Below are 23,288 nucleotides of genomic sequence, written 5' to 3'. Positions count from 1 at the left end.
CCTCATACTGCCAGATATGCCCCACAGTGCCAGATATGCCCTCATGCTGCCAAATATGCCCCACAGTGCCAGATGTGCCAGATATGCCCTCATCCTGCCAAATATACCCCACAGTGCCAGATATGCCCTCATGCTGCCAAATATGCCCCACAGTGCCAGATATGCCCTCATGTTGCCACATATGCCCCTCATGCTGCCAGATATGCTCCCTCATGCTGCCAGATATGCCCCCTCATGCTGCCAGATATGCCCCCTCCCCAAGTGCCAAATATGCTCCCCCAGTGCCTGTTACTTACCCCTCCGTCGATCCCGCACTGTCTTCTGAAGGAGGGACACGGAGCGCACAGCGCGCACCTCTCCTGTGTCCCTCCTGCAACTCCGGCGGCCGCGGCGGGTCTATTAAAGGAAGTGCCAGTTCGTGATCAGAGGTCACGAACGGGTACTTCCTTTAATAGACCCGCCGCTGCCGCCGGAGATGCAGGAGGGACACAGGAGAGGCGCGCGCTGTGCGCTCCGTGTCCCTCCTTCAGACTGCTCTGCCTATCACACTGACTGACTCGAGTATAAGCCGAGGTGGCTTTTTCAGCACAAAAAAAAAGTGCTGAAAAAGTCGGCTTATACTCGAGTATATACGGTATATACATACATACATACATACATACATACATACATACATGTATGGAAACCCCCTCCCTCACAATGAAAATCCTGCGTTTGCCCCACACTACGGGGCTAATTCAGCTAGCTCCATAGAAGTGCAGTAATCGCTATTTGCCGATTTACGCGCATGCGCGAGGTCTTAAACTGAGATTGCATGTGGTCAAGAGAACGCAGGTGTGTCCGGACCATTTGTGGGGCGGCCCGTGGCGGCTGCATGATGTCACATGCAGCCGCTGTGACCAAAAAGATGGATGCCCTTGCAGTTAGGCTGCATAGGCAGGGGGCAACCTTAATTATGTGAGCGCATTGCTGTATAGCGATTCACACTCATGTTAGCGGGAGGGAGGGGAGGGCCTGGCGTGTGGGGTGGCCTTACCCTGTGCTGGGCAGCCCCACGCATGCTAGCGAAAAGAGTTGTGGTTTTGCTGCTTTTCACAAAACTACAACTCATGCTGAATTAGGCCCTATAGCCATGACACCAGTTAGTTTAGAACAAAGAAAACAAGAAAAAGAAAGCGCTAGTAATCAGTATTTAATACTCAGATAAAAATGATTACAGTAAAACACCGGCTGGTATTATTACACAAATATTTCTCAGAATCATAAAACTCAGATATAAAAAGCATAACACATTAGTTATGTCTCAAAAAGTCCATGCACAAGAGGATAATGACTTGTTTTTAGTGGAATAGCATTCAGTCTGTTAGTCACAGTAATTAGTTGTTGTTAGTAAGGAAAACTTAATGAGTTTCCACTAACTTATTAATATTGCACTATCCTATCCTGGACAGGAAAATTTGAAATATTCAGTATGTATAAGTATTATTAATAACAGTTCTTATTTACCATGATCGTTTCAGAGTAAAGCAGTAGCAGAATAGCAGCGGTGTACCTCCCGGCTGCTGGTGCAGTCCTAGAATGCAGCCATTTCCAAAGGATCGTGTTTCAAAATACTGCAGGTTTTCTCAGGAACATTTATAAAGTATCTAGCTGGTGCTCACTTGTGGTTTTACGCGTTTCCCCGCCTCTACAACTTAGCGGTATCCTCAGAATATGAGACTGCCCTGTTTAAATTGTCACTATAGCCATGAAGCCAGTTACTGTAGTTTAGAGGCTACAACAGAATAGTGTGAATCATGTAATCTATAAACGTTACCCTCTTGATAATGTCACTACAGCTATAACACTAGATAGTTAAGATGCTACAACAGAATAGTATGAATTATATTATCTACACTATATAACAAAGACAGCAAAAATCTGACATGGGTTTAGAACTGCAGAACTGTGACTAGAGAGAATACAGGCCAGGGGTTTCTGTTAGGCATGGTTGTGAAGCAGCTTACTGCAGGCATCTGTCAGTTCGTGCTAGAAGTGTTTCAGGTACAAGCATGGCTCCTGATGTTAGACAAGCTGCCCAGGTGATAGACCATGGGGTGGCTACTGTTACATACCTCCCAACTGTCCCGATTTTCGCGGGACAGTCCCGTCTTTTTAGACCCTTTCCTGGACCTTAGGGTCCACTGACGAACTTGTGTTTGTGCATTTTAAAGACTGTGAACTCTGCTTTGCTGAACTGACCTGTGAATCCTGCACCTGCTTGTGTAACTGCCTGTGTCTGAAAATAAGCTTATCTTGGATTTTACTCTTCCCTGTGTGATTCCTGTCACAATACGTTACCCTATTTATAATGTCACTATAGCCATAATGCCAGCTAGTTTAAAAGCTATGATAGAATAGTGTGAATCATGTCAATTTGTACTTCATGCTGTAAACTGATTTAATAGTCTTGCATTAAGTGTCTCAATGGCATGTGTGTGGTTTTGCAATGACCCTACCAACAGACATCATTCAAACAATGTAAGTTCTTTCCACTTCTCTGGGTAGAAAAGGAAATTCCCATAGGTCTCACTTGATGCTCTGCCAACACCAAAGTGGCAAACTGACTTCTTTTAGCGAGTAAAAAAATCCTCTAGTTGTGCCTCATTCACTAACATAGATCACAACATTTAATTATACAAGGCCATAATCATGTACACATGATCACACATACTTAAGTCACCAGTAATTACCACAGCTCCTTACTTTCCCTAATAGCTGTTCCTCTTCTTCCAGGAAGACATACGATGATGGAATGTCAGTCAGGAAGTGTTCTCAGTACCTCTAACAATATAAACACACAATCCTTTTACAGTATATGTACTTATAGCAGGCCAGAGCTGATAAACGAAACGCCATTATTTCGTGAAAAGATTGGTATAAACTGTCCAACAGCAGGGATCCAAATTTTTAACACACTTTTTAAAGTTTTCGGAGTCGCACAGCATAACGATCCCCAAATGGTCATCACCGTTCTCTTCAGGATTGTAGACATGCCTCCTATTTTGAATTAATATTATTAGGCTAAACTCAGACCTTTTTTTTTTTTCTTTAAAATGTCTGAGTTCGGACGGGAACCCGCACCCTCCTGCCAACTGGGACTTCATTACATCCGGCCCCTGGTTTGCTGTGCTGCACATCAAACCAAGCGATATAGCTAGCATCCTGTAGAATGCTAATGAGGACAGAATATGATCTGTCCTTCACTATAGATGCTCAAGTGTGTACACACAATCTGGGCTGACATGTATCGTTCTGATGTCGGAACGAATGCCCGTCGCTCCAGTGTGTACCCGGCTTAAGAGCCATTTATCATATCCAGTAATAAATCTGATCTTCTGGCAATCGGAGAGATCATAATTTGCAGATCTGAAAAAGCTATAGTGGTGCTGATAGAGGGAGGAGGGTTAACTTTTATGTTATAGATGTGAAAAGTCCTTGTAAGATTTAATGAAGACAAAAAGGGAAGGAAAAAACCCCCCATTATAAGTGGTGATATTACATTAGCTTGTATGGTGCTTTATATACAGCCATAATGCATCTTTAATTAATAAAAAATGCATCTTCCCAGCAACAAGTGTCCCTAAAATTATATTTCTAATGTTGCAGTTATAAAAATAAACAACGGCAACAGTATCGATCTCAAATAAAAAAGATATATGTAATAAAAATAAGAATTTACTTACCGATAATTCTATTTCTCGGAGTCCGTAGTGGATGCTGGGGTTCCTGAAAGGACCATGGGGAATAGCGGCTCCGCAGGAGACAGGGCACAAAAAAGTAAAGCTTTTACCAGATCAGGTGGTGTGCACTGGCTCCTCCCCCTATGACCCTCCTCCAGACTCCAGTTAGGTACTGTGCCCGGACGAGCGTACACAATAAGGGAGGCAATTTGAATCCCGGGTAAGACTCATACCAGCCACACCAATCACACCGTACAACTTGTGATCTAAACCCAGTTAACAGTATGATAACAGAAAGAGCCTCTTAAAGATGGCTCCTTAACAATATAACCCGAATTTGTTAACAATAACTATGTACAGTATTGCAGATAATCCGCACTTGGGATGGGCGCCCAGCATCCACTACGGACTCCGAGAAATAGAATTATCGGTAAGTAAATTCTTATTTTCTCTATCGTCCTAAGTGGATGCTGGGGTTCCTGAAAGGACCATGGGGATTATACCAAAGCTCCCAAACGGGCGGGAGAGTGCGGATGACTCTGCAGCACCGAATGAGAGAATTCCAAGTCCTCTTTTGCCAGGGTATCAAATTTGTAGAATTTTACAAACGTGTTTTCCCCCGACCACGTAGCTGCTCGGCAGAATTGTAATGCCGAGACCCCTCGGGCAGCCGCCCAAGATGAGCCCACCTTCCTTGTGGAATGGGCCTTAACAGATTTAGGCTGTGGCAGGCCTGCCACAGAATGAGCAAGTTGAATTGTGTTACAAATCCAACGAGCAATCGTCTGCTTAGAAGCAGGGGCACCCAACTTGTTGGGTGCATATAGTATCAACAGCGAGTCAGATTTTCTGACTTCAGCCGTCCTTGAAATGTATATTTTTAAGGCTCTGACAACGTCCAACAACTTGGAGTCCTCCAAGTCGCCAGTGGCCGCAGGCACCACAATAGGTTGGTTCAGGTGAAACGCTGATACCACCTTAGGGAGAAAATGCGGACGAGTCCTCAGTTCTGCCCTATCCGAATGGAAGATTAGATAAGGGCTTTTATAAGATAAAGCCGCCAATTCAGATACTCTCCTGGCGGAAGCCAGGGCCAGTAACATAGTCACTTTCCATGTGAGATATTTAAAATCCACCTTTTTCAATGGTTCAAACCAATGGGATTTGAGGAAATCTAAAACTACATTTAGATCCCACGGTGCCACCGGAGGCACCACAGGAGGCTGTATATGCAGTACTCCTTTAACAAAAGTCTGTACCTCAGGAACTGAGGCCAATTCTTTTTGGAAGAATATTGACAGGGCCGAAATTTGAACCTTAATAGATCTCAATTTGAGACCCCTAGACAATCCTGATTGTAGGAAATGTAGGAAACGACCCAGTTGAAATTCCTCCGTCGGAACACTCCGATCCTCGCACCACGCGACATATTTTCGCCAAATGCGGTGATAATGTTTCGCGGTGACTTCCTTCCTTGCCTTAATCAAGGTAGGAATGACTTCTTCTGGAATGCCTTTCCCTTTTAGGATCTGGCGTTCAACCGCCATGCCGTCAAACGCAGCCGCGGTAAGTCTTGAAAGAGACAGGGACCCTGTTGTAGCAGGTCCCTTCTCAGAAGTAGAGGGCACGGGTCGTCCGTGACCAACTCTTGAAGTTCCGGTTACCAAGTCCTTCTTGGCCAATCCGGAGCCACTAGTATTTCTTACTCCTCCTCACCGTATAATCTTCAATACCTTTGGTATGAGAGGCAGAGGAGGAAACACATATACTGATTTGTACACCCAAGGTGTTACCAGTGCGTCCACAGCTATTGCCTGTGGATCTCTTGACCTGGCGCAATACTTGTCCAGTTTCTTGTTGAGGCGAGACGCCATCATGTCTACCATTGGTCTTTCCCAACAGTTTATTAGCATGTGGAAGACTTCTGGATGAAGACCCCCCTCTCCCGGGTGTATATCGTGTCTGCTGAGGAAGTCTACTTCCCAGTTGTCCACGCCCGGGAAGAACACTGCTGACAGTGCTATTACGTGATTCTCCGCCCAGCGAAGAATCTTGGCAGCTTCTGCCATTGCACTCCTGCTTCTTGTGCCGCCCTGTCTGTTTACATGGGCGACCGCCGTGATGTTGTCCGACTGAATCAACACCGGTTTTCCTTGCAGGAGTGGTTCCGCCTGGCTTAGAGCATTTTAGATTGCTCTTAGTACCAGAATGTTTATGTGAATAGACTTTTCCAGGTTCGTCCATACCCCCTGGAAGTTTCTTCCTTGTGTGACTGCTCCCCAACCTCTCAGGCTGGCGTCCGTGGTCACCAGGATCAAATCCTGTATGCCGAATCTGCGGCCCTCCAATAGATGAGCCTTTTGCAACCACCACAGAAGATATACCCTTGTCCTTGGCGACAGGGTTATTCGCAGGTGCATCTGAGGATGCGACCCTGACCATTTGTCCAACAGATCCCTTTGGAAAATTCTTGCATGGAATCTGCCGAATGGAATTGCTTCGTAAAAAGCCACCATTTTTCCCAGGACTCTTGTGCATTGATGTACAGACACCTTTCCTGGTTTTAGGAGGTTCCTGACAGGTCGGATAACTCCTTGGCTTTTTCCTCGGGAAGAAAAACCTTTTTCTGAACCGTGTCCAGAATCATCCCTAGGAACAGCAGACGTATCGTCGGAAAACAGCTGCGATTCTTGGAATATTTAGAATCCAGTCGTGCCGTCGAAGAACTACTTTAGATAGTGCTCTTCCGACCTCCAACTGTTCTCTGGAACTTGCCCTTTTTAGGTCGTGCAAGTAAGGGATAATTTAGATGCCTTTTTTCTTTGAAGAAACATCTTTTCGGCCATTACCTTGGTAAAAAGGCCCGGGGTGCCGTGGATAATTCAAACGGCATCGTCTGAAACTGATATTGACAGTTCTGTACCACGAACCAGAGGTACCCTTGATGAGAAGGACAAATTTTGGACATGGAGGTAATCCTTGATGTCCAGGGACACCATATAGTCCCCTTTCGCTATCACTGCTCTGAGTGACTTTATCTCGATTTGAACCTTTTATGTAAGTGTTCAAAACATTTTAGATTTAGACTATGTGTCACCAAGCCGTCTGGCTTCAGTACCACAATATAGTGTGGAAAAATAATACCCTTTTCCTTGTCGTAGGAGGGGTACTTTGATTATCACCTGCTGGATATACAGCTTGTGAATTGTTTCCAATGCTGCCTCCCTGTCGGAGGGAGCCGTTGGTAAAGCAGACTTCAGGAAGCTGCGAGGAGAAGATGTCTCGACTCTCCAATCTTTACCCCTGGGATAATACTCGTACGATCTAGGGGTCAACTTGCGAGTGATCCCACTGCGCCCTGAGCCTCTTGAGACTACCCCCCCACCTTGAGTCCGCTTGCACGGCCCCAGCGTCATGCTGAGGACTTGGCAGACGCGGTGGAGGGCTTCTTTTCCTGGGAAAGGGCTGCCTGCTGCAGTCTACTTCCCTTACCTCTATGTCTGGGCAGATATGACTGGCCTTTTGCCTGCATGCCCTCATGGGAAAGGAAAGATTGAGGCTGAAAAGACGGTGTCTTTTTTAGCTGAGATGTAACTTGGGGTAAAAAAGGTTGGATTTCCCAGCTGTTGCTGTGGTCCCCAGGTCCGATGGACCGACCCCCAAATAACTCCTTCCCTTTATACAGCAATACTTCCATCTGCCGTATGGGATCTGTATCACCTGACCACTGTCGTGTCCCTGACATCTTCTGGGAGATATGGACAACGCACTTATCTTGATGCCAGAGAGCAAATATCCCTCTGTGCATCTCACATACATATATATAGAATGCATCCTATTAAATGCTCTACATGAATAAAATATTTTCAGTCAGGGAATCCGACCAAGCCAACCCAGCACTGCATCTCCAGGCTGATGGCGATCGCTGGTCGCAGTATAACCACCGTATGTGTGTATATACTTTTTAGGATATTTTTCCAGCTTCCTATCAGCTGGCTCCTTGAGGGCGGCCGTATCTGGAGACGGTAACGCCACTTGATAAGCGTGTGAGCGCCTTATCACCCTAAGGGGTGTTTCCCAACGTACCCTAATTTCTGGCGGGAAAGGGTATAACGCCAATATTTGCTATCGGGGTAACCCTACGCATCATCACACACTTCATTTTATTTTATCTGATTCAGGAAAAACTACAGGTAGTTTTTTCACTCCCACATAATACCCTTTCTTGTGGTACTTGTAGTATCAGAAACACGTAACACCTCCTTCATTGCCCTTAACGTGTGGCCCTAATGAGAAATACGTTTGTTTATTCACCGTCGACACTGTATTCAGTGTCCGTGTCTGTGTCTGTGTCGACCGACTGAGGTAAATGGGCGTTTTTAAAACCCCTGACGGTGTTTCTGAGACGCCTGGACCGGTCCTAATAGATTGTCGGCCGTCTCATGTCGTCAACCGACCTTGCAGCGTGTTGACATTCTCACGTAATTCTCTAAATAAGCCATCCATTCCGGTGTCGACTCCCTAGAGAGTGACATCACCATTACAGGCAATTTCTCCGCCTCCTCACCAACATCGTCCTCATACATGTCGACACACACGTACCGACACACAGCACACACACCGGGAATGCTCTGACAGAGGACAGGACCCACTAGCCCTTTGGGGAGACAGAGGGAGAGTCTGCCAGCACACACCAAAAACGCTATAATTATATAGGGACAACCTTATATAAGTGTTTCTCCCTTATAGCATCTTTTATATATATACAATATCGCCAAAATCAGTGCCCCCCCTCTCTGTTTTAACCCTGTTTCTGTAGTGCAGTGCAGGGGAGAGCCTGGGAGCCTTCTCTCCAGCTTTTCTGTGAGAGAAAATGGCGCTGTGTGCTGAGGAGATAGGCCCCGCCCCTTTTTCGGCGGCCTCGTCTCCCGCTATTTTTGAAGTTAGGCAGGGGTTAAATATCTCCATATAGCCTCTGTGGGCTATATGTGAGGTATTTTTTGCCTCTAATAAGGTTTTTATTTGCCTCTCAGAGCGCCCCCCCCAGCGCTCTGCACCCTCAGTGACTGTTGTGTGAAGTGTGCTGAGAGGAAAATGGCGCACAGCTGCAGTGCTGTGCGCTACCTTTATGAAGACTCAGGAGTCTTCAGCCGCCGATTTTGGACCTCTTCTCTCTTCAGCGTCTGCAAGGGGGCCGGCGGCGCGGCTCCGGTGACCATCCAGGCTGTACCTGTGATCGTCCCTCTGGAGCTAGTGTCCAGTAGCCAAGCAGCAAATCCACTCTGCACGCAGGTGAGTTCACTACTTCTCCCCTAAGTCCCTCGTTGCAGTGATCCTGTTGCCAGCAGGACTCACTGTAAAGTAAAAAACCTAAGCTAAACTTTCTCTAAGCAGCTCTTTAGGAGAGCCACCTAGATTGCACCCTTCTCGTTCGGGCACAAAATCTAACTGGAGTCTGGAGGAGGGTCATAGGGGGAGGAGCCAGTGCACACCACCTGATCTGGTAAAAGCTTTACTTTTTTGTGCCCTGTCTCCTGCGGAGCCGCTATTCCCCATGGTCCTTTCAGGAACCCCAGCATCCACTTAGGACGATAGAGAAATATGGATTTTTAAAAGGTACACATGTTGGCAGATGTAGATTAATTATTCTTCAAAGTGGTTGTTTTAATGTTGCAAAATCATGATTTTAAGAATTCCACCCTGAGGCTGAATTTTAGTTTTGGATGGCGTTCAATGGGGGTCATTCTGACCTGTTCGCACGCAACGGTTCTTCGCTGCGGTGCGAATGGGTCGGGACTGCGGCTGTGCGGCGCCCGCAATGTGCACGTGCGACGCCGCCAGCGCTGAAAGTGATCGCAGTGGCGGGGAGGCGTTCCGGGGCATCTACTCACCGTTTTCCAGGCGTGGAGATCTGAACGCAGGCGTGTCCAGGCGTTTGTAGGGTGGATGTCTGACGTCAATCCCGGGACCTTCGTCGCTGGATCCGTCACACAGGGTAAGTAGGTCTGACCATGGTCTTGTTTTGCAGGAAACTTGTTTAGCATAGCAGGGCTGCACAAGCGATCTCAGCCATGCTATGCTAAAATACACTCCCCCATAGGCGGCGTCTAGTTGACTGCACGAGCAGCAAAAAGTTGCTACGTGCGATCAACTCTGAATGACCATCAATAAGACATGATAAAATACACTACTTCTCTTCGGTGTGGCAATCTTTCAATAAAAATACACTAATGATCCAGCACTGTACTCCCCTCATCTACTACCTCTTGCCTCATGTGAATGAGAAGTACTGTATAAAGAAAAGCACTTTGAAAGAAATCTGTTTATAAAAGTCCAGAGATGATACAGAGCTGGGCCGCTGGGTCTTCTGTGGCCACTGACAGATCAAGGGCTAACCACAGATAGCCACACCAAAGTTAAGAAAAACTCTGTACTATATCGTATATCAGTGAGCTATTTTGTTAGGTTAAATTATCTGTTACAATGTTGGTAACATGATTTGAAAAGTTTACAATATGCCCAACTAAAAACATATATTTAAACTTCAAACATATTAAAGCTTCAAGCATTAAATTTAGGATAGTAATTAAGAAGTTATTTCTAAACTAAACTAAAAGATTAAAAAGACCCAAGTAGTAACAAGTAACTTCAAGAAGTCATTAGAAGCTTGATGAAGTCAACGTCACAACAAGAAAAACTTTGAAGATGTTTCTCAGGTGAACCAGGTCAGCAATGCTGGGAAATACATTTTCATTTCCAGAGACACAACAGCATCACTGAAATAGGGAAACATTGCACTGCTGACTTAGCAAGGAGTTTTATCATATACAAGTTTTTTAAAACTCGTTGCGTACGAAAAATGGTACTCCAGCCAATCAGCTCCCAAGTGTCATTTTTCAAACACATAACAGTTAGGGGCTGATTGTCTGGAGCATCGTTTGTCATACACGACGAGTTCTAAAACTCGTTGGGGGGATTTCAAATGTTTGAAAAGTCAGTTGGGTGTTTATTTTTTCCTATCTAATAAACAGGAAAAAACAGACACCCAACCGACTTTTCAAACATTTGAATTTCCCCCATTGTGTATGATAAAACTCATTGATAAATTAGCCCCTTAATTTGAAATTGAAATACATATTCTAAGAAGTAGTAAGAAAAATGTATGCATGCTACCCTTCTTTGCACATTTTCTGGGAAATTATTGTAGCTTCGTTTACAACTACAGTAGTCATAAATACGGATGTAAGAAGGCTAGGAGCTTGGGTATGGACCTTATAAAGTGGTCACACATAGTGAAATAAATGTATGGAACTTTATTCTGTTTACGTCCAGTGCAATATTCAATATATACACAAATCCAGAACCTAGGTAAACAATATTCCTAAAGTATTACTAATACCTGTAATGCCTACCATGAGTAATTTCTCATGATGTCAATGGAGGCACACATTACTGTCTCTCTAAAAGATCCAGCTGGCTTCTAGATTTGACTGACTGGCACTTCAAGTCTGACTTATTTTATCCACTCCTGAATTACATGGACTGTAGAAAAACAGTTTCAATTCATATATTTTACATATAGAAACATAGAATTTGATGGCAGATAAGAACCACTTGGCCAATCTAGTCTGCCCTTTTTTTTAACCATATTTTTATCTCAAAACTTATTTGATCCTTATTTCTTTGCAAGGATATCCTTATGTCTATCCCATGCATGTTTAAATTGCTCTACTGTCTTAGCCTCTACCTCCATTATACAATATATAACATATTTTCATTATTAGTAGATATCTGCAAAATAAATTAAATGTTTAAGGGTTCTAAGCATTATTGGATTTCCATTGTACATAAACTAAAGCAAATGTTTGTTTGCATGAGTCCTCAGAAAATCTATGCATGATTTTTTTTTTCAAATACAATAATTCAACTTTATTAAATCTCAGCAATAACCAATCTAAAAATATCATAAGTATTTAAACATTTAAAAAAATTACACTTATATACATACAGGTATGTAACTTTGCCCAATGGATTGTTATAATTTAAATTTCTAATAATAATATTAGAAATATTATACAATGAGGAGAAAAACAGCCAATTGAAATAGTCACAATTAAACTAAATTTCTATTTCTTTAGGTAAATAATCTTATACATGTACACTTTATGGAGTTCACTGAGGACAACAAACACTGATTGGCAGGTTAATAAACATCCACCCTCTTCGTTAAATACATGCAAAAGATTGGAAACATACACAGAAACGTTCTTACCTTTAGGGAATCAAAGCAGGCAATAACACGTCCATTTTCAACCTGACAACTTTTGGGTGGATGTGCAAATTTGCATTCCTCATCAGATCTTGAGCAAGTCCCCCTCTGGAACTGTCGGCACACTTCTAGCGTCAGCCATTTCGTATCTCTTACCGGAGCTACATTCAAAGCCATGCTGGAGAAAGCACTAGGGATCGGACGTCTGACCGGCAAGTTTCACACTGAAATTCAGGTAGAGCTCGGAAACCTTCCTCACCAAGTTTTATATAGCTTCAGATGGAATAAACTGCTAAAGGGACTCCAAGATATGCAAAGCAGCATGAGAACAGCTAATTAACCAGCACAGAGTCAGTCATCAATCAAGCAGCCTGGTTTAAGCAAATGTGGATGTCAGAGTGGGATAGCAGCTTTGCCGATAGCGGATTTCCATAAAGTAACTCCTGTTCAATGGTTGTCCTCAATGGAATATATTAGTTCTTGCTTGGCAACAATATAATATTGACTTAAGAATGAATAAAAACCACAATAGCAGGCTTCTTGGAATCTCAACAGGCGTTACTGGACAGAGGAATGTCCCTTTGATTCTGCAGATACTCAGTTATTTCTCGATGAGTCATTGGCAATGATACAGTGGACATAGAAGGTAACTCAGTTAAACTTCAGGGCAGACTTCTGGGCGTTTGTCATTCACAATGTGTTTAAATCCAGAAGGTCCGCTGTAGTACTTACTATCAAAAGTGACTTTTGAAAAAGGCACTTTCCAAATAAGCAGCAAACCTAAAAAACAAACAGTTTAAATATGCGGTTAATATAAATATATTAAAAAAAGTGCATTAAAATGAAACTGAGCTGAAAGCAGGCCCCACCCTTTCCATGAAGAAGTGTCACATAAATGAGCAGCATAGAACAGCTCTCTGTTCTGATATCAAAAAATCTGTGTGACAGCAGAATAACCAATTGGAACACATATTGCTGTAATATTCTAGGCATCTATCCAGAACATGGGAGTGACTCAGGAATGGATGAATGTTGCAGACAAAACAATTAGACAAGCCACTTCGAAAACAATTCAGTGTAATGTGGTTAGTCTCCTAATCAATTTATTTACAGCCCTACTTCCATTTATTAGATTCAGTCCAGACAAATAGCTCAAAATGCCATTATTTCCCATTCATACAGTATATAAATGATAAAGTCAAATCTCCTTTTTTTGTTTTGTTTTTAGATTGACTGTATTATGTAATGCATGGTGAATGATATATACAAATGATGGATGATCATAATTATTTTCTGACAGATAAAAAACAGCTATGTACGGAAAGAGGAAAGTATGACTCTTGTTTGGGCGCACTCTTATGTTAACTAAATGTAAATTAATGGTGTCTAAAAATTAATATAGTCTTTATTTCTAGTTTTTAAAATGCACAAAAAATCAACAAAACAAACTAAATGATATTTGGACAGGCATTGATGTCCCTGCTGGAGAGAAAGGTCTCCCAAGATTGGAAAAAATGTTCAGATCTTAATTATGCCTGGATAAACGCATATCGGAAGATGGCTATTATTATTATTATTATTACATTTTATTTATAAGGCGCCACATGTGTTTCGCAGCGCCGTACAAAGGACAGTACAGGGGACAGAACATTGCATTACAGTAAATAAATAACAGAAATAGAGTACAGGTAACAGAGCACCACACATTCTCAAGACATAGTACAGCTAAGATGTAAGTATTGAGGGAGTGATCATCGTACTACTAGAGGCTGGTGGTCATAGATGGAGATGAGCCTTTACTAGCAGGATAAAGATGGTCGTTGAGTAGGGGAGAGCTGTGAGTGAAATGTGTTGAGACGAGGGCTTAGATAACAAGAGGAAAGAGGGCCCTGCTCTGAAGAGCTAACAATCTATTGGGGAGGGGCGACAGACAGATGACAAGAGGTGCAGGCAAGTGGGAGGTAGCCTGATGGCAGTATGCAAGCAAAGCTGAGATGTTCACGGCATGAGGCAGGGGGGGTGGAGGCGCGGCTTCAGCTCTGGGTTATGCATCAGAAGAGTACGCTTTGATGAATAGGTGGGTTTTTAGTGCCCCTTTGAAGCTTTGCAAGGTTGGGGAGAGTCTAATGGAGCGGGGGAGTGCGTTCCACTGAAGGGGTGCAGTACGGGCAAAATCCTGAACTCGTGCATGGGAAGCAGTAACCAGGGCGGTGGAGAGGCGACGGTCATTAGTCGACCGTAGGGGGCGGGAGGGAGTATGAAGGGAAAGGAGGTTGGAGATGTAGGGAGCAGTGGAATTAGAGATGGCCTTGTATGTGAGGGTGAGGAGTTTGAAGAGGATTCTGTAGGGGAATGGGAGCCAGTGTAGATTTTGTTGAAGGGGAGTGGCAGATGTGGTGTGGCGTGAGAGAAAGATGAGCCTAGCTGCGGAGTTCAGGACAGATTGGAGGGGAGCAAGATGGGAGCAAGCGAGGCCAGTGAGGAGGACATTGCAGTAGTCAAGTCGTGAGATGACCAGTGAGTGGACATCGGCTACATGTTATGCATTCTTTGCTGGAATGGAGAGACTTAGCTATAACAGACAAATAATGGGTGTCATTCATTCAATTGGCAAGCAATCGAGGTGCCCGCACTGGGTGCTGGGCAGTCAAAAGCCCTGCCCCTGTCACAGGGTTAGATCGCACTGTACCTAACTAGCAAAGTACATATTACTAAAAGAACTTAAAGAGGTGCTGGTAGCACCATTGACAGAATTATTCAACCAGTCATTAGCTACAGGAGAAATTCCAGGGGACTGGAAAAGAGCAAACGTAGTCCCACTGCACAAAAGTGGAAGCAAGGAAGAGGCAAACAACTACAGACCAGTGAGTCTTACATCAGTAGTAGGGAAATTGATGGAAACACTCTTAAAAGAAAGAGTTGTAGATCATCTCAAATCCGGCAATTTACTGGATCCCAAACAGCATGGATTCACTGGGGGAAGATCATGTCAAACAAATCTTATTGACTTTTTTGATTGTGTGACTAAAGTGATGGATAAAGGTGGAGCCATGGATATAGCTTATCTTGACTTTAGTAAGGCTTTTGACACAGTTCCACATCGCAGACTGCTAAATAAACTTGAAAGTTTGGGATTGGATATTAGGATTATTGAATGGATAAGATCTTGGTTGAAGGATAGAAAACAGAGAGTTGTGGTAAATGGAGTGCATTCACAGGAGGGAAATGTTACCAGTGGAGTACCCCAGGGATCTGTACTTGGACCAGTGCTTTTCAATATCTTTATTGGTGACATTGCAAATGGGATTAAAGGGAAAGTATGCCTTTTTGCAGATGACACAAAGGTATGCAACAGGGTAGACACACCAGGTGGGGTAAAACAAATGATTGAGGATCTAGGTAGACTAGAGGAATGGTCAAGAGTCTGGCAATTACAGTTTAATGCCAAAAAATGCAAAATCATGCACTTGGGTCTCAAAAATCCTAAAGCTAAATACAGTATTAATGGCACTATACTGGGAACTACTGAGGAGGAAAGGGATCTAGGAGTCACTATTTCAGATGACTTAAAGGCAGGTAAGCAATGTAACAAGGCAATGAGGAAGGCTAGTCAGATGCTTGGCTGCATTGGGAGAGGAATCAGCAGCAGAAAGAAAGAAGTAATAATGCCACTGTATAGGTCATTGGTACGGCCTCATCTAGAATACTGTATTCAGTTCTGGAGGCCATATCTTCAAAAGGATATTAATACATTAGAAACTGTACAAAGGAGGGCAACTAAAATGGTGCATGGCCTACATCACAAAACATACCCAGAAAGACTAAGAAATCTCAATATGTATAGTTTGGAGCAGAGAAGAGAAAGGGGCGACATGATAGAAACTTTCAAATATATGAAGGGTTTTAACAAAGTCCAGGAGGGAAACATTCTCCAAATGAAGAGAAGCAATAGGACACGAGGACATGCACTGAGACTGGAGGGGGGGAGGTTCAGGGGAAATTTGCGGAAAAATTATTTCACAGAAAGGGTAGTGGACAAGTGGAATAGCCTCCCATCAGAGGTGGTAGAGGCTAAGACAGTAGAGCAATTTAAACATGCATGGGATAGACATAAGGATATCCTTACAAAGAAATAAGGATCAAATAAGGTTAGTGATAAAAAAAAATAATATATAAAAAAAAAAAAAGGGGCAGACTAGATGGGCCAAGTGGTTCTTATCTGCCGACAAATTCTATGTCTGTTATAGCTAAGTCTCTCCATTCCAGCAAAGAATGCTATATTTTGGTTACTGGAAAAATCTTTGATAGTGACATTCTCTGGTGTCTTTCAGTGTATGAGCTTAGCATATCCACGTTTATTCATTTTTTTGCCCAATTGTGTTATAAAAACATATCCGTTTCTCATATTTAAAATACTGAACAGATGTTGTGCAATCCCGCCTTTCAGCCTGCCAAAGTGTTTTTCAAACTGTATGTATCATGTTCTTCTGTTTCTTTGGGGACATATCACCAAAACGACGTTCGCACAGGTGATAATCACTCTGCCTCACATATTTGTTCATATTAGAAACACATTTTTTTGTCTACAGACGACTTCCGGGTAATATCACCAGTGTTTGCCTAGGTACGGTGCACTGGATAGAATCTTAATCATTGAATGCTGTTGAAATCTGTCATGTATTAGAAGTGTCAGACATATCTAGTGATCTGACACCCATCATATGAAACTTGCATTACCTTTATTTTTATTATTCTTCCTGTGAAGTGTTTTAGACATCTGTTATAGTGATATATTTGAACCAGGATCCAATAGTATCCATAAAATAGAGGTGACCCAAAGGGATTTATTGTAATCCAATCTAACAGTCCTTTATAACCACTTGTCCTCATTCTAAAATCTTTTTCCTACTTCTCTTCCTTCTGTGAACTCTCATCCATGATTTTGGGGTGCGTGTCCCCCTAGGAGACACGTCTCTCCAGTCTAACGTGGACAGCAGATTCACACCTACTCATCTATTACCTTTCCTCTTTTCTCACGCATTCTCAGCATTCCGTTTCCCAGGAGGAATCAATCCTCCCCTTTTCGGTGCACTCTCATTGGTGCTATAGGATCTAATATTCCTACGACCATACCCCTACGTTCACGCCCAATCTCGTCCGATCTTGGAAGCTAAACCTAGGTGGGCTGAGTCAGTACCTAGATGGGTGACCACTAGGGAATACCCAGTGAAGTAGGAAGACTCTTTTTCCTGTAGAAACTACACCAACAGCAGTATCACCACTTACACTCAATCCTCCTCCTTCTTCATCCTTCTTCCTCTCACCCAGACAGTGGTGATTATTAGAATTGTTATTCAGTGTTTGGGTTCTCCCACTCACGAATTAACCCAACTTAGGGCTGCATTAATACAAACACAATTTGTACAGATCTTGAGCAGACGGAAGTAGCATAACATGTAGCCATCTTCCGATATGCGTTTATCCAGGCATAATTAAGATCTGAACATTTTTTCCAATCTTGGGAGACCTTTCTCTCCAGCAGGGACATCAATGCCTGTCCAAATATCATTTAGTTTGTTTTGTTGATTTTTTTGTGCATTTTAAAAACTAGAAATAAAGACTATATTAATTTTTAGACACCATTAATTTACATTTAGTTAACATAAGAGTGCGCCCAAACAAGAGTCATACTTTCCTCTTTCCGTACATACCTGCTTTCCCCTATTTTTTGACTCCGGGCGCACTGCCACACAGACAGATAGGAATTGCCAATTCAGTATTGTCCATCTCTGGTCTTTATATTATCACTTTTGTACTTTGAATCTAGGTCGGTGCAGGATCAAAAACCCTCCTTTTTAGATAAAAAACAGCTTCAGCTTAAACAGGCTGACCGCTGCCTAAAACCATCAAGAATGGTCATGATGGTGATCCGAGGATGTGTCCTCAGATACAGCACTCTGATCCTCGCTAATGCAAACAGGAGGCATCTATCTCCTACAGACACCTCCTGCTGCATGAGAATTTTAATGACACGGAATTGCACATCCACTTTCTTGGGGCTGTGCAATTCCTTACAAACATGTATCAGGCCTTTAGTTATAATGGGGTTTCTTTGACAGTAAGAGATTTACAATGAAAATTGCACAGTGGTGGAAATTAAAAAGCGAAATATGTTCGCCGTGTACTGCAAAGCATGAGAGGTATGTCCCCTTTGCTGTGGGCCTCATTTTACACAAATGCATCTAGATTTCTAGCATAACCTTATGGAGAATCAGAAGTTTACACAATCATAATGTAGGTGTTGTGGAGGGGTTGGGTTCGGGAGACCGGCAGTTAAGATGTCGGCAGTCTAAATACTGACCCCGGCATCCCAACCGTTCTGAATCCTGACAAGGGCTCCACACTAAAGGAACCCTAACCCTCCCCGCAGCTTAAACCTAACCCTCCCTTCCCGCAGCCTAAACCTAACCCTCCCCCAGCAGCTTAAACCTAACCCTCCCCCCGAAGCTTAAACCTAACCCTCCCCCCGAAGCCTAAACCTAACCCTCCCCCGAAGCCTAAACCTAACACTCCCTGGCATACTTACGTTCGAGATCCCGACAGTTGGGATTCCGGCATTCCGACAGCGGTCGGGATTTTGGCGCCGGCATCCTGACCGCCGGCATGCTGACTACATCCCGTTGGGCAGAGCTATAAAGTTTCTTTACATATAGTTAAACAAAAATGGATAAAACAGCAACAAAAAACACAACTCCAAGTACTATCAGCTACAAATGTAAACATATACTTAATCTTTCACATTTGAAAAAAACATAGGGTTTCAACTCTAGCAGTACAACAACATTTGTGCATCTTACGTAGTAAGATGGCTGTGTTTGTCAAGGAGCTTTACTTGATGTGTGACCATTTTCACTCGACAAAAGGACCCGAGGTGTTAGGTCATCATAATCCAATTTTGAATAATCATGTTGCAGTTCAGCAGAGAAGTGCCTTTTCTAGTTGCACTCCCGGCAATGGAATAAAAAGCTACAGCAATGTAAAAAGCAGCACGTAATGCAAATAAGTATAAATCAAGTAGTATTGCAGGAGAAAGAAAGATTCAATTTAAATGAAAGGGGTGATACTAAAGTGGTAGGAAGATGGACTTTCATGCACTTCCTATACTGTTGCAGAGCACATACAGTATCTAGTGATATTTATGCCTCTCCGAGTGCCTAGCCACGGTTCTAGGTTGAAACGCATGAAGTAGGGGAGCGTAACATAAGGGAGGAAATGTAATGAACAACGATTTGTAAAAGTCACTGCTTTTCTGTAATCTTTTTCAGCAGGATTTAAAGCAGCAGTATTTTTAAAGACACTTGTCAGCGTTTGATAAAGCTGCCAAGTGACAGCGAAACGCGTTAGGGAATCCATTCTCTGACCAGGGCATTGCTGAAAATCGAGCAGGACCTTTTCACAGTCATCTGCACTTTGGGAGATTCCAGTCCCCCCTACAGTGGACATTAATAAAGGGAGAAACACCATTATTATCGCACTGGATAAAGAGGACACTCTGGACACTCGCTAGGTGGAATACCCGGCTAAAGACCACAGGAGATTTGGTGACTATCTATCTCCAGACTGGATGCTACAATAACATTGTCCTGCAGAAAGATCACACGTAATTATCAGAACATATTGCAATGCCGGCATTTGCTTATAGACTGCCCTAAGAAGGACTAATTTTGGTCAAGAGACTGGCTTAAAGGCTCTTTTTTAGTTTTTATTATCATCATGTGGATATTGTCATTCATTCATTTTATATGATTACATGTTATTAAACATTGAAGTATTGGTTTTAATGGATATTATATGCTGATTGCAATTTTTCATAGCGCAGTTGGCTTTTTTTGGGGGTTTATTTTTAAAGACAAAACCTGCCTTTAAAAACTCTGTCTTTTTAAACTGGCGATTTTGAGAGATCGCTGGCACATCAATACATAGAAACATAGAATTTTACGGCAGATAAGAACCACTTGGCCCAACTAGTCTGCCCAACCTATGGTATTTTGCATCCTTCACTATTTATTACCTATAATTAGGATCATTTAGTTTTGTTACCGTTTAGCAAGATAAATGAATGCGCATAAATATACAATGCATTTCTAATAATGTTGTAATTGAAGTATAAACTGTACAGATTCAATTGTTTTGTACACCCAAAACGTATTGGTCTCCCACCAGGGCTATTTAATTGTTGTCCCTTATGCGCACCCATTAGTACCGGCTTTAGCTGCGCAGATCAGCTAAACCCATCTAAAGTACAGGTACTCTCGTTTGAGCACCCAAACCAGAGTTTATGCACTTTTCAGCTTTGCTCCCTGGTTCTCTCCCCTAGAATCTACCATGCTGCCAATCAGACAGCGTGGCAGTACCCCGTGGCTGCAAAGATTATCAGCTGCTGGGGAAATGTAATAGAAGCTGTCATTATCTTCCCTGTGTACACTGGCACTGCAGAGAGGAGCAGATACGGGGAAAATGTAAAGTCACAATGGTCGCAATGACCCATATATCATCGGTTACTGATGTTCTAATCATCAATATTTTAAAAGTGTAAAAAAAAAACCCCACATTTTTAATATAGAAAATAGTGTAGGATAAGTTTTAAATAGATGTTCATAACCTAATTGCATCATAAAAAACTGTCAATTTCTGAGTAGTCTTTGAAAAAAATATTAGCCAGTTAAGTGGGTTCAATCGACAGATTTATAACCTCCTAGTTTATAAATATACCCCCAAATTGTGAGTACTCCACATGCAGCGCGGTCAACCAGAGGAGTGTGCCTAGAGCTACCAAAGGACTACAACGCCACCAACCTTTTCTATAAGCGCCTTGAGTCCTGTTGGAGAAAAATCGCTATATAAATAAAATTATTATTATTATTATTATTGTTATAACAACAACAATAACCTTGTATTGCTGATGTACCAGTGATGTGAGTGCAGGGCACCAATCTACTTCTGTGAGTGGGACATACCTCCATCATTCCCACCAGTTGGGAGTTATGGGATAAACCTAACCAATGTAGATTATTAAATTATGGGGGTGGGGGGTCTAGTCTGTCTCTGCCACAGTGGCTTGATTCTATAGGCACACTGCTTGAATGTTACGTCTCATGATAGTATGTGCTGCACATAATATTTCTCGCATCGCAGTGCGATCGCATGTGTTTTTTTTAACACATGCAAGATGGACACCCGCCGGGAGCGGCGGTGACGTGCCCATCACGCGATTACCATGCGATCTATCGCATGGTAATCACTTTGGCAGTTCAGGTGCGATTTCATCGCACCTGAACTGCCGGTACGATGCCCCGCGATGTCGCGTCGCGGGGCATCGCACAAGTGTATGGGCAGCATTACAAAGTATCTGTATAAAAGTATACAAAGTATCTCTTAGCAAACAATTACTATTTGTATGTGACTGTATGGATGGGTCACAGCTCATTTGTTTTCTTTAGTTCTATTTCAAATAAAAACTATACATATACATATTTGATTTATGTACCTATACATATACACACCTAGAAATATACATATCTTATTTATTTTTCTATACCTACCTCCTTGTACATGACTACTTTTCACATCATTCCTATTTAAATGTTAATAGTGCAATATGGGTTTACATTTCTATTTCTGTTTACACAGTAAATGAAATACAATCCTAGATTGGAAAAACACAAGAATCTTAATAGAAAATGGAAATCCAGTCCATAAAATAAATTCAGCTACAGTTTTTTATACTAATAATTGTATTTATTTTTGGACTTTGTAGCCTTGGTTATTGTAAAACATTACACATGGGTTTGACATAAAATAGGAGCAGTGGAATCAGCGGGTATTTGTAGTGATTTGTGTTTATGAAGTGTGAGACAATGGTTTATGCCAGCTTACTATGACTACAGTGAGATATTGCTTCCCTGCAGCCCAGGCACCTAGCCATACATGGAATACTATTTAGCAGGACGCAAGTAAACAAGTAAAATCCTAAAAGAGAAATTTGCTCTATAGCTATGTTCATGTCAAATGTTATTAATCTGTAAAAATTGCTGCCAATTCATATTGCCAGTATTGCCACATGATCTTACTAACATTCAGCATAAAACAAACATTCAAAAATCTTTAGCAATATCTAAAGATAGTCCAAAACATAGGTTTGTCTGAGTGTAAATGAGAATATTGTTTGTTAGGAGTCAGGGGAACATCCCTGGAGGTGCTGAGATGGAGAATTAGAGCTTAGTTTGCCCCATTACCTCTACACCTCCTCCTTCGGATTTCAATACCATCTATACTCTGATGACACTCAATTATACCTCTCCTTCCCTGACCTTTCACCCTCTATCCTCACTCACGTCAACTCAACATGGTGAATAACAAAAATATTGTTTTTCCCATTTCAAAAGTCCCCCTTCCTTTCTCTGTTGATATCACCCTCTCTTATATCCCCCAAGTTGGCTGCCATTGTGTCATCCTCAACTCTTTTCTTTTTGCAGTCACCACATTAAGGCCATCTCTCAACCCTGCAACTACCACCTCTGTACAACACCAGACACAGGAGCTGGCCCGTCCTTACCCAAGATGTAAAGAAAAGTCGATACATACGCTCATGCTCATCATTTTGCAATTAGACTACTGTAAACTTCTGATGAAACCATGGGCTCCTACGGAGAAAAGCATCACAGATACTAACTGTACTTGTCACACAAACGGTGACCTATTTTTTTGGACTCCTCTGCTGTCCCTTTTACACCATCCGATAACATGTATTGCCCTTTCTAACTGCATCATGTCCCTGACCTGAGGATCGTACATCGCTCTATATGATCTTACTGCAATTATCTGCTCTTGCCTAATTTGCGGTCATCTGCCGGCAGACCCAGTCTGTTCGCACTGGGCAATGGGCTTGTTAACAGATATTCAGCTGCTCCTATACACTTGCCGGCCAGCAGTCTACAAAATTAGTTCTGTATAAACCAGGCCACGGACTCCTCAACAGAATTACAGATCATACGCCTATGGTCCAAAGGTTGCCTCAAATGATTTCTTATTGGAACTTTATCTCAATAACTTCAGCAGCTCTGTTTATCCGGCTGCCCTCAAGAGGGACCACAAGTTCCAGAATAACATCAGGTATGGGATCTAATTACTGCATGGAGGTCCTAAATTCTTTACATCTTATTAAATAAAGTGATAATCCACAATGTACTGTTACGCCTATGGCTCAGTGATGTTTTTAATTTGTGATTGGTTTTCAT

The 23,288-nt window shown here is 42.6% G+C and overlaps 1 protein-coding gene and 1 pseudogene across 17 annotated transcripts in view; one reads left to right on the top strand and one right to left on the bottom strand.

Moving 5' to 3' along the window:
* Positions 1-23,288, bottom strand: part of MBNL2 (muscleblind like splicing regulator 2) — a 363,660-nt gene that overhangs the window by 169,444 nt on the left and 170,928 nt on the right. For all 17 annotated transcript variants that reach the window (XM_063953040.1, XM_063953037.1, XM_063953046.1 and 14 more), the window contains exon 2: positions 11,995-12,771. In XM_063953040.1, the coding sequence (XP_063809110.1) occupies positions 11,995-12,168 (174 nt within the window). In that variant the 5' untranslated portion in view covers positions 12,169-12,771. The remainder of the gene's footprint in view (positions 1-11,994; positions 12,772-23,288) is intronic.
* On the top strand, positions 17,111-17,229 carry LOC135051720 (5S ribosomal RNA; annotated as a pseudogene).

Source organism: Pseudophryne corroboree, chromosome 2 (assembly GCF_028390025.1).
Source record: "Pseudophryne corroboree isolate aPseCor3 chromosome 2, aPseCor3.hap2, whole genome shotgun sequence".
NCBI classification, from domain to species: Eukaryota; Metazoa; Chordata; class Amphibia; order Anura; family Myobatrachidae; genus Pseudophryne; species Pseudophryne corroboree.
Note: the sequence above shows the minus strand (reverse complement) of the source record. Positions and strands in the feature narration are given on the sequence as shown.